At 36.6% G+C, this 13,071-nt stretch overlaps 1 protein-coding gene and 1 pseudogene across 1 annotated transcript; both read right to left on the reverse strand.

Moving 5' to 3' along the window:
- Window positions 1–1,818: 1,818 nt before the first annotated feature.
- Window positions 1,819–3,033, reverse strand: LOC127129895 (uncharacterized; annotated as a pseudogene).
- A 7,044-nt stretch (window positions 3,034–10,077) lies between these two features.
- Window positions 10,078–11,100, reverse strand: LOC127129896 (uncharacterized). Its single transcript, XM_051059003.1, has 2 exons — window positions 10,390–11,100; window positions 10,078–10,194 (listed from the first exon to the last, which is right to left on the reverse strand). Exons 1-2 carry the CDS (start codon window positions 11,098–11,100, stop codon window positions 10,078–10,080), a joined length of 828 nt encoding a protein of 275 aa, XP_050914960.1.
- Window positions 11,101–13,071: the final 1,971 nt, after the last annotated feature.

The raw sequence follows: 13,071 nt of genomic DNA on the forward strand, positions 1-13,071 counted from the left end.
TATTCCACCCTGGTGTACCTTGATGCAACCAGGTGAAGATATCAACCTGCTCTTTCGACAGGGCTACCATTCTGTTCTTGACTTGCCTCTGAAGCGGCCTCAACTTTCATTTCCCTTCTGACCTCGGCGGTACTTGGGATTACCATCTTGACTCGCTCCTCGTGTGGTTGAATCACCTTCTCCTCTTGTTTCAACAACCTAGCTAATTCCAGCAGATCACAATCTTCTTCGCCTTTTTCTTCGGCATGATAGATCGGATTGTCGAAGTCATACAGAGGTGTAACCAAATTGTTATCGATGAGATCAGGATGGTAATCACTTTTGTGGTTGGAACCAAATGACTCAAAAGGAAAGAGAATAAAAACATTGCCATTTTTATTTTTATTTTTTAAAACTGCAAAAAATGAAAAACAGGGAACACCGCTTTTGATCACAAAAACATCCATTTATTACTGATGCAAAATGTTGCAAAATGAAACACATGAGATGGCCCTTACAATGGACCATTACGTTTCGGGCAAAACGTATGGCTTTCATGCAAACAAAATTAAAACACAGAAATACTACACTTCCGGATGAGCGACAATGATGCTTTTGGAGGCCTTCCAATTGCCTGGTACGTACGACTTTATCCACAACTCGAGCTCATGGTCACAGTCGATCTCCTCACTCACTGAACAAACATGACCAGGATCCAGCATTCCTGCACTGACAAAGGTGTACGATGGACAACGTCCTCTGTTTGGTCTAGACGACTCTTGATCTGGACGATAACCGATCCCAAACATGTCTGCCTTTACCGGTGTTGAGTGGATCCATTAGTTTGGATTTGTTGCCCCTAGCAGGAAATTTGAACAGACGAGCTATGCGCACCGGTTGACACCTACAAAACAGCAAATGGGTTAGTATGACTCACACATGCAATGTCTATCCGTACCAGGAATATTTGTCCTTTGATTTTGGTTTCATAGAGACAGAGAATTTTTCATTAATAACAATCCGACATCTGGATGTCTCTCAACCAAAATCTCAATCAACAATGGACCCTGAGTACGGATCGACATGGGTTGAATGCAGATGAATGTAAAATGAGACCAATGCAAATGCATGAATGCAGGTTACTGTGACACCAATTCCTCTGAAGACCCATCACTTTTCTGAACCAGTCCCATCTGTGGGACCAAGTCACCATAAATCCGACTTGGGGAGTTCCGAAATAAACGGAACTGGAGATTACATCACTATCACCACATGAACATCCACTGAACGGATGACAATCGGATCCTCTGAACAAGTACTCTCAACTCAACCTGGGGATCCGAAATAAACGGAACCCGCTGATAAACCACGGACAGAACTCCGGCGTCCCAGAAATAAATGTCCATAATTCACAGTCACCATCAGTACCAAGAGTCACCAACCAGTCACCAACAAGTCAGCAACGGTACCTGTAATAATCAACCCCTCCCACTCACGGGTGTCATCTAGGCCAGGGTAAGGTCGAGAGAAACGCAGGATAAACAACCCTTTCAAGAATATCATCCTGTGCACACCAGATGTATGCACCGATAATACCCCATCAGAGTCTGAACTGCTCGTGATATCAATGTTCCGCTAAGTGGCGCATACCACCCGCTTCCCATGAATCACTTTATTCCTAGGTTTCCTAGATTGCACTCATAGCCTGGGTATTGGGGCTTTTACCTCGAGTAACTCCCACCCCCAATCAGAGAAAACACAGCATAACCAGCAGATGAATATGAATATGAATGAATGCAAACATCAACTCCTTACATAATTGAAAGATTTCACTGTGTTCTAGTTTGGCTGTATATAAAGCAAAAGAAAATTATATTTAGTTATTATCTATGATATAAAGAATACAATATAAACTTGGTATGTCGTGTAACCAAACTGGGAATCAACGTTTGAGCAATTTTTTCAATGTACTTAATAAATACCCGCGGGTGCGATAAAAGAATTTGTTTGTAGACTACATTTTTTGTTTAGTCACCATCTTCTCCTTTCAATTTTCCTTCCCTGATTAAAACTCTTGTTGTAGTCTGTGAAACACCCCTGGATAAAGCCACATATAATTGTCCATGACTAAAAACATGTCGTGGAAGATATATTCCAACATTTGGAATGGTTTGTCCTTGTGATTTATTTATTGTAATTGCAAAACTTAGTCGCACAGGAAACTGTTTCTACTAAGGACAAAAGGCAGTCCATCACTTGCAGATGTTTTTATTTTAATTCTGGGCAAAAAAGCATGTTTTCTTGCGTTGCTTCCTGTCAAGATTCCCACATCCAACATAAACCATGACATAATAACTGCGTACCATTACACAATCCATATCTAGGATCTAGATTTCGTAACAACATCAATGGTGCACCCTTTTTTATCTTTAGAATATATGGTGGCAAACTACCTTGTGCAATTGAGTTTAAGAATTCTTGCTGGTATAAATTATGATTATCTCCTTCAACCTCGTCAAACAATAACAAATTATGTTCTTCTCCTGGAAACTGATCGATAATCATATCATTCAATTTCTGGACATCATCGTTTGTTGGTGTCAAAATAGCTCTTTGTACCATATATGGGGCATCCCAACCATGCAATTATAAATTAGGAAAAATATGTTAGATAAGTACTTGTATGGAATTTTCACCTTCCCATGGGATTGCAATATGTAAAGGTAACCTCACCATGTCATCTGGTTTGGTAGGTTCAACATCATCACCAATGCAAATAAGAAATTCTACAAACTCTTGATCATGCAATGATCGCATATTTTGACACAAACGCAAAATCTTGGTATGATTCCATAAATGAGACTGAACAATACACGCTGAAATCATTTGTGCCTTAGTACCTTTTCTTACAACAGGAAGAACTTGACGAAAATCTCCCCCCATGATCAGAACTTTTCCACCAAATGGAGCACTGTTGCTACAAATGTCTTGTAATGATCGATCTAAGGCTTCTAAACAATTTTTGTTTGTCATTGGTGTTTCATCCTGTCGCATTACGCGAAAAACCGGCGGGAAACAAGAACAACAGAGCCGCCACCGTGCGTTATTTATCCCAAAAGAGGGAAAGGAAACGCTCAGAGTAAACCTGGAAAAAGCATGGTCTCGCGACCAAAGAGAATGGGATCGGGAGTCGGTTATGCGAAGGGAAGGTATTAGCACCTCTACGCATCCGTCGTACTCGACGGGATCCACGCACAATAGGAAGGGAAATGGTTGCTAAAACACTGCTCAAATAAACATCTATACAGGCTGAAAGAGACACAGGATTACAGACAAGACTGAACTCGGCAGGATATCGCATCCTGGGCCTACTTAGTCTATCAGGCATAGACATCAGAGTCTAAGTAGTTCGACCGGGGGAAACGACACATGCTCGCTAGGATGTCGCATCCTATGCATACGTATCTCCTTTGGACGAAGGAGAATCAGAGCATTCGTAGCTCGGCTAACACGCACACAAACAAATGCAGGCAAAGGCAAACGTGGAGCCTGAATGCCAATCACTGGGCTTACATCAGCATCCGAACCAAACACACGCACACTGGAACCCGAACGCCACTCGATGGACTTACATCAGCTTCCAAGCACACAACAAGAAGAAGGGTCTCGATTGCAACCAAGGCAAGAGAAAGGGAAGGTCTCAATCGCAACGAGGGCGAGAGAAAAGAATTAGTGTCAGTTGTTAGTCAAACTCGACAAGACATCGCATCTCGTGCCTACGTATCTCATCTGGACATGAGAATCAGAGTTGCCGTAGTTCGGCTAAACTATTCCTGTTGGTTAGTGTTTTTTAAGTGGACGACGTCACTACGCAATCTACAGGATGCTCGACCTTTGGAGACTTACTCGCCTGTAGTAGAAGGAGTGGACGTATCCTTACGAGGGGATAATGTTTGTTTGTGTTTTAGGAAAGCTCAAGCAAGAAAGGAAGTCCTATACAAAGGAACCGTGCTACCTTAATTGACATGCAAACGAGACTACGCGGAGTCTAGCAAACCTAGGGGATACAATCACACCACACAAACATATACAGCATGAAATAAACACACCAACAAGGGGCTCAAACATCAGGGCTAGGCTTTAGTCGAGGGGTCATATCAACCTCAACAAACAAGCCTCTGTATCGGGGTAAGGTTAGCTCTTAACCTTGCCATTGAGGGGCTAAGGTGAAGCTGACGAAAGGTGAGTGAAGATGAGACTTCACAGCTCTTATCCCTGGTCAGGGAGAGCTTCAGACAAAGGAGCGTGGGTTCAGAAAGATGGAACCCTTCTACGCTTAAGACTCTGACTCGATTGTACACTGTACAAGATCTTGGGCTTGTGTCCCAATGCATCAACACAGTAGTGTGAGCAGAGGGACGACTCAACAGAATAGCGGGGGATAGATTGCATATCCCTTTGATCCGCCAATTGCCTCATAGAGGTCTTTACCTGCTTGGGCACAAATGTAAACAACCACAAACATCGCCTCTTAAGGAGGACTTCAGACAGTTGCCTGGCCAAGTAACAGGCCAGGTCTTCCAGACTACATGGAGAGTAGAAGTCCTACCTCAATTGGTTAAAAAACCAAGCAGCAGCAAGCAAGTTCTTAAAGAACTGTAAGCGACTAAATGTACCTGAAATCAATCAAGTATCATCAGTACTCAGACAAACCAACAATAAACAGCAAAAGTCAATCTATACAGACAACACAAGTTAATGCACATAAGTGCAAGCTATAATCCCAAGCTCAAGCCTTAATCCCTACAAAACAAATACATGTTAGTGGACAACATCAACCAAACTCAATTCAAATTGCCTTGAAGCAATCTCCTTAAGCATTGTGCATTTCATCCTGAAAATCCAAACCAAATGTGAGAAACTAGACCACTAGGCCAAGCCTAGGGTCCAAAGGGGATAAAAAATCTAAACAGCAAGCAAAACCAATCCAAAATCACATTCAAACAAATAGAAATCAAATGCAATTGGTCTCATGCTCATATCATTCACCAATATCAATTCATGCACAATATACCACAAACTAGGTCAAATACAACACCAAAAGTCCAAACAGAATGACTTCAATCAAAGGCACACCAAAACAATTCCAAAAATCCTCAAATAATTCACACCTAAACAGGACACAATCAACAAGTAGCATGTCAATTTTCAGCTCAATTGGACAAAAGAAAGTAGGTCAATGAAAATCAAAAAGTCCAGACACAATTATGTAAGCCAATTCAAAACATCAACATAAGCATCAACTTCCATAATTCATAAAACAGTGAAAACAATTAAGAAATGGATGGGACCAAAGCCAAACTACACCTAAACATGTTAGGAACCACTCCACCAAATTTCATTATCATAGGATTAGGGATGAGGATTTAGCAACATATGTAAAATTGTCACACAAACAAAGCCCTAAAATTGCTAAACAGCAATCAAAAATCCTAATCAAATAGAAAATGGATCAATTAAATCCACAAAAATTCATGTTGAAAGTTAACATATACATTGTATCTCATGCAAAAAATCAGAGCCATAGGCCTAGTGGAAGCATGGTAAATTAATTTATGAACTCAGCATGGCATAGTGTGATACATATTGTCACACTCAAATTGAATAAATCATATCTACAAATCCAGAGGTCCAAAAATCACAAATGATATACCAAAATCTCCAGAAATGTGTCAAGAATCACCATATGAAATTTCATTAATTTTGGATAATGTATGAGTATTTGGTGATTAAAATGGCAAAACATACAATTATGTCACACATGTCAAATATCAATATACCATTCCAAAATTTTACCAGGCACAACTTACACTACTATGCCTAAAAAAAAGTAGATAAAATTTGGAAACTAACAAAAAAAATCCCACCTAATTTGGACTAATATTGAATTTTTTATGAATTTTTTAAGTTTTGTTAATTTATTGAATATTTATTTAATGGTATACGAATTAATTAATGATTAATTGAATTAATGTTGATATGGATCAAATAACAGCAAGAGCAGTAACGTGATATTCCACGCCAGGCTTTGAAATGGTACTGTGTTCATTTATTACATGGAGGCCTCTCATTGGTCAAATCAGGTGGGAAACAAGTTTTTGAAAGTGCCATGACAGTGAAACAGATCTACCGTGGGATTTTCCAGAAAGCTTCATGTTCATCGCGGTTCTTCAAGCTCAATCACTTCCAGCTTCCGTCACGGCGATTTCTTCACCAAATCAAACAAACCGCATACCGTTCTCTCCGTCTCTCAGCGTAGGTTACGATTACGGCAACGCTCTTGTCCAAAGATTAACGCACGCAAAGAACCGATCGAAAGAAGTTTCGCACGCAAATATTCGGATCAACATATCTAGCTCAAAACTTAACGGAATCGCGCGATTCAAACATCAAATTAATCTACATGCTAAGATCTACAAGATCCATATAGAAATTGCAAGAATCGAAGATGTTGAAATCTCACCTCTTGATGAACCAGCTGTGAAATCCGCGTGAATTTGACTCCAAATGATGAAAACAGATGAAGTATGTTGCTTAGGAAGGTGTATGGTGATGATCTTTCAGCTCAAGAACGCACGAATCAATCGATCTTGCCAACCACCATTGAAGAAGAAGCTTTGCACAATTGGAGTTTTGGGTGGTTTTTGCTTCAATTTGCTACAAACAGAACTCTAAGATCACCTGCAAGTGAAGATTCAACCAAGAATTCGCAGAAACAATAGTGGATTATCGAAGAATTGATGAAAAAGTGTATGTGGAAATTGGAGAAAAAGTGAGAGAATTTTAGAGTTTTTTGGATGAATCTGAAAAAATGATTAGTGGTTAAGCAATACAGTTATAATTAACTATTTATACCAAGGCTTAATCACAAAATTAATTAAGATTAGCAAAATGTACATGATTAGTGTTAATGTGCAATTTTCAAGTGTGGCCAAAATGCCCTTGGTTAATGCAGCTGATTTCTCTGTCCAAACTTGGTTCAAACAAGTCACAAATGATATTTAGAAATTGTTGCAAAAAGTCCCATGCCAAAATTCCAATTATTTCTCAAATTGGACCATTTTGCCCTTGGATTTTAATTAGTGCACTTGAAAAATGGCCTTTTTGTGTGAATGCTTTTGGCAAAATGTGATGATGGATTATGAAAATACACATTAAATGTGATTTGCTCAAAGAAAAACCATCCAATTTGGCCACTCCATGTGAGAGTTATGGCACTTTGATTTCGGGTATTTTCTGAAAATGATTGGACCATATCTTGCTAACCACACATGGGAATTTCAAGTTCTTGGACTTTCTGGAATGGTGAGATCAAGATCTTCAACTTTCATGTTGGACAAAATTCCATTTGAAGCTTGTATGATGAAGTAATTTTGAGGAGAAAAAGTTTCCATTTTGGGCAGCTGAAATTACAGGTCACCTGCTATTTTTGGAAACTCTTGATCTGACCTCCAAATCTTCAACCTTGGTCTTTGATATGTCAAATGAGACTTACATGGACATGAATGAGGCCTTTCAAACTATCCCACACCTTCCAATCCATAAAATCAGGCATAGTTGACCACAGTTGACTTTCTATGGTTCCAGCTGAAATCCAGCTTGACTGATGAGCTTTGAGCATCCAATATTTGTCCAAATCACTTCACAATGATCCTTAGACCATATGAACTTGATAAATCAATCCCAGGGCTTTGTCCCAATGAAAATAGCACATGCCTGCTGGTTTGACTGATTATCCTGACCAGTTTGACCCAATTGGTCAGCTGAGCTTGCACTTGGGCAAATGGACAATGCAATGTTATGCAGTGGACCATGTTATGTTAATGACCTAATATGGAATGAATGTACAAAAGGTAGGGTGCAAATTTGAGGTGCTACACATCCCAAATTATTGCGGCATCAACTCTAACGAGATTTTCAAGATCTTTTTGTTTTTGAATACCACAAATGGAACTCGGTTGAATATCAATAAGTATCTTAAATCGAGAGTGTGCAGTCCTACCACCGGGTAACAATTTTGCAGCTATACCAGATGATTCAGTTGCTAAGATAATTTCTCCTCTACTTATTAAACTTGCCATTAATGTTCTATAAAGGAATATTTTACCTATTCCTCCTGGACCATCAACAAAAAACACCCCACTGTGTTTTTGAACAATTACATTCATAATGGTGTTGAATGCAATCATTTGATCATTATTTAACTTAGCAACAAATTCAATATCTTCATTAGGGATATCGACTGCTAACTCCTCTTGTATGATACTTGGAACTGCACCTCTGTCTATTGTATTAGGGGGTAAAGATGGGAGATCATAATCTTCAATCTTTTTACCGTGCAGGTTTAAGAGTTCATTCAAGTCCTTAACAACATATTAGTTAAGTATGATTCCATAACATTGTTAGTTGTTTGATAATCCTCTACCATATGTGTAAAAAACTCATCCCAAAGGCCTCTAACATCAGTAGGTTCACAAAATATTAAAATTGTCACAGATAACCTCCATAAAGCATATGGCATTCAGAGACTCGTAGCCTCAACCAAACAATCACGAATACTATAATCAGTCTATAGAAATCCCCTATCATCGACTGATTTTTTGAATGTACTGAAAGTCATGCCATTATTTGTAAGAAGATATTCCCAACTGGTTGGACTTGTGACATGAGATAACAATAGTCGCAAGTAAAACTTATCTCCCTCTGAAGGTGATACCGTATAGATTCTCCCAATAACTTTTCTTGTTGACCGTCTATGATGCCACTCCATATCCCGCTTGTTCCAATAATAATGCTCTAGAATCTCTCTATTCAAATACTTTCTTGCTTGTGGATCTTGTAGATCCAATGCAAAGAATTGTGTGAGCATTGTTTTGGAGTTGCGTTCATTATTTAACACATCTGCAATTTGCTGATGATCATAAAAGCGCACTTGATGGCGATTCGGCAAGTGGATCTGCAATTTTTCAACCGAAGGATATAATCGGTAAAGAGTGAATCGAAATATTTTCCATAATGCCTCGGGAGCACAAATCCATCTTGCATCAACATATTGTTGAACTTTATCCATGTATGATTCTTTATGAACCTCCATAGTCACACGATTAGAGCCCTACACATATTTGTATAGATACTTGATACTTTTAATGCTACTGCAAATCTCTACATTGATGTGACAGTCATACTTTAACAGTAACCAAGGGTTATAAGGAACCACCCATCTATTATCGACAGACATATCTCTACCTAACGATATAGACTCATAAAACCTTCTCCTATACTCGGGATATGAGTCAATGTATTGACGTGTTTCATCCAAGAATTGTTTGGGATACTTTTTTTTACAATGTTCGTCTTTCATACATGGAGACTTTTGGTTGATTATGCCGCAAGGTCCGTGGATCATATGTCTTATAACAACTTCATGCAACTGTGGTTCACATTCTAATTTAGGTATTTCTGCTCTTACCATACTATCATAATCTTTTGGGTCATGCAACTTGTCGTTACTTTCTAAGACCAACAACATATGCACATGCGGAAGTCCTCGCTTTTGAAATTCAGTGACATACATGTAGCTTTTAACTTTACCCAAGACTCCTTTATTAATAACATCATCCTTCAATTTCTCGAATTTCGAACGAAATATTCTTGTTAGCAAATCTGGACGATCTTGTGGTGTTTGAAAAGGCAAAATTTATGATGTTATCTCACTCCAAGAAGGATTGCGTGTCATTGTTAGAAAAGTATATGGTTTACTGCCATTAAGAACAATAGTCATGTCATCTTCATAACGTTGTGTCATGTCTCGACGACCGCCAATAAATGATGATGGCAATATTGTTCTTTTTCCAATGTTCTCTACGATGATTCATGAAATGCATTAGCATTAGAATACATGAATGATTAGCATTAGAAGTACAACTAATTATTAATCTAAAACTGTATATTTATGCTATATGAATTTGTACCTGCATTAGTTTCACCAACATGCAAAGCATCATGTAAACCTTGGTACAATTCGGAATGTATATCACTTTAGTGCTCTTTAATCCACCTTAATCTCCCTGATTCAATTTTGACATAACTGTCTACAACATATTGTTGCAACAGTCGAACCGCATTTAACAATATTGATTGATCATTTGGGCGAATCTACAGTTGATTGAAAAAAATGTCGGTGCTAAATGTAAAGTTTTTTAAACAATGCTTAGCTAAGTAGACTATCTACTAAAATTAATCCAAATTTACCTCAAGCATGTAACTGTAATATGCTCGACATGACACTCTTCGTCCATTGCAATTCGTTGTATTGCTGTCTCAACCATGCGTCCCAAATGGAAACAATACATGGTATTGCAAAGGATCATAATATCCCTTTGTCTCTTGAACTTTCTTGAGATTTCCATCACAATGAATGACATTAATATCCCTTCCATAATCCATAGAATCTGCATCACATCCAATAATAATTTCTGCAACTTGTTCAACAGTTGGAAGATTGTATTGATGGTGACTACTTGGACGCTCCTTAAGTATGAGGCTACATTCACTGATATTTGGAAGTATTGACAGTTGCTTGAACCTAATTACAAAAGGATTAAACTGATGGAGCATTTTCTGTAAGTTATGAACTACATTTTGGTGCAGCTGTGGATTTTCCTGCATTCTATTATGTAGCTCATTATCGGTGTCATAGATGTATAGTTGTAAGAAACGCGGCCTGACACCCTCATTTGGATATAAACCTCCTATGTTATGGTAAAAAGCACCTTGAGAACGAAATGTGTATATACCACGACCAGATGCAAGAATATTCTCATCAACGTGAACAACAATTGAAGTGAATGAAAGCACATGGTTATAACTTCGAATATGTTGCCTGAAATGTTTTCCTTCAGCTGAACCATCCAAAAATAATTGTTGCAATTCTATAGGAGCATCAACTCGCGAGAATGACACATTTCCACCATTATAACACGTGTCATGTGATTCATGATGAAACAATCTTGCATTACAGCATATGCAGGTAATTAGATGAGGCAACCAGGATTTTGCCATCATCATATTATTTTTGAAATTTCGGCAATATTGTGCTTTGCTCGAAAAGCATGTCCTGATTCTACAGGCAGAAGTTTGATATTGATTACTAAATATTATCTAAAATCTAAAATACAAATAAAAAATGTAAGCAAGATGCCTCAATTATTATATTTTACTATTGCATGATTTTAAATTTTATATTACATGAGTAAATGCTACATTTATTTGAAGCAAAACTTTTATGAACATACCTTGAGGACGACGTGATAATGCACCATTTTCTGTGGCGTCCATGTTAACATATGATATTACTGCATCCTCCAAAGCTTCATCAACATCCATATCATCTGATACAAAAATAATAATTAATATATATACATTTGTAAAAATTAATACTCGCATACTTAGAACTATATCACTTATACCTGTATCGGATTGACTCGTGTTGTTTCGTTGATTAGGTGATGTGCAATTACGATCTGTGGGTTTAAATATATAAAATGAGATATGACGAAAGCAAACAAAATTATGAAATATAATATATAATGTATATATTGATCATCACCAACCAAGTGCAACATCATTAACATGTGTAATTCTACTTGAGCTGACTTCACTGTCACGAGTTCCTTGAAAGTGTGATATTGGAAAAGTCATATTTGTAAAATTTTGAAATGGAACTCTCGACTGACTGTTCATAGGGCGAGAAGTTTGAACTTGTTTCTCTTGCTCTTTTTGCCGCCTATAATTTTCATGTCGTCTCGATGAATTGTTTTCTCTCTACTCGTTGCTCATATTTTGTCTCCTCTTCCTTTCATTTTTGGTCCTTCTTGACATCTGTTGTTGACTTGATATTTGACAGGTATTATTTTCCATTTTATTAATGTAATTGTCAACTGGAAACTATACCAAATTCTCTGCAAAAACAATTAATCGAAAACCGATATATCATCAGAATATGATTTGACATAAATTTTCTTCTCTCTAACACTTTCTATTCCCTCACATTAATTTTTTTTTTATCTCTTTTGGTTACTTTTCCAGAAACTTTAAATTATTTCAGTAACTTCAATAGCCATGCATCTTTTTCATGTTTCTGCATTAAACTTTGAGGGTTTTTATAAGAACACCACACAATTTCAAGTATACTATAAATTTAAATATGTTGTTGATTTCCGCAAATAACCTATTTTGTGTTTTTTAGTCCTAATATGTTGCATGACATACATAAATGTTGATAAATTGATGTTAACGTTAACACTACAACAGATGGAGTCATAATATAAAAATTTAATTATTAAAAGTGAAATAATTATAAATAGGTATAGACGATATTTTTTAGTGAGATTTCATTCCTGTTTTTTTCCACATAATATTGAATTTGCGCATTCAAAATAATTTTAATAATTAAATTACGCATTTAATAATTAAATTATTTCCACTTAATCTAATACAGTTAAAATTCATTAAATATATCACTTATGTAATAATTATATAATATATTATTGTATTACACTTTATTTAAAATACGTTAAAATAAGTGTTGCGAATAAGATGAGTTTATTATTCAAGTTATGAAAATATATTAAAATAAGCATTATACTTTGTACTTAATAAACTTTATTATTTTAACATGTAACTTCTTGGTCAGAGAAACAAAATAAACTTCACTATTCCCTCACTATTATAAAGTTTTAAATGGTTTTATCAATTCATTTTTTATTTATTATGGTAATAAATAGTTATGAATGTATTATAAAGTCTTATTTTATGGAAATACCACTTATATATAAAAACTAACTTATTAATATATTATAAGAAAAAAAAACAGATTTTAAACAATAAAAAATATAAATATATTAACTACAAAGATAAAAAATTATAAAGTAAAAAAAATGAAAGAAAACTGAAAGGGAAGTTATCATAAAAGTGGTTAAGAAAACATTTAGAAATGATAAATTTAAAAATGTTTGAATTGTAAAAATCTAT

The sequence above is a fragment of the Lathyrus oleraceus genome, chromosome 3, assembly GCF_024323335.1.
Source record: "Lathyrus oleraceus cultivar Zhongwan6 chromosome 3, CAAS_Psat_ZW6_1.0, whole genome shotgun sequence".
NCBI classification, from domain to species: Eukaryota; Viridiplantae; Streptophyta; class Magnoliopsida; order Fabales; family Fabaceae; genus Lathyrus; species Lathyrus oleraceus.

Coding starts and splice junctions, on each gene's coding strand:
- LOC127129896 (XM_051059003.1), bottom strand. CDS start 11,100: ATGGCAAAATCCTGGTTGCCTCATCTAATTACCTGCATATGCTGTAAT. Junction 10,195..10,389: donor ATGATCCTTTGCAATACCAT/GTATTGTTTCCA, acceptor AATCAACTGTAG/ATTCGCCCAAATGATCAATC.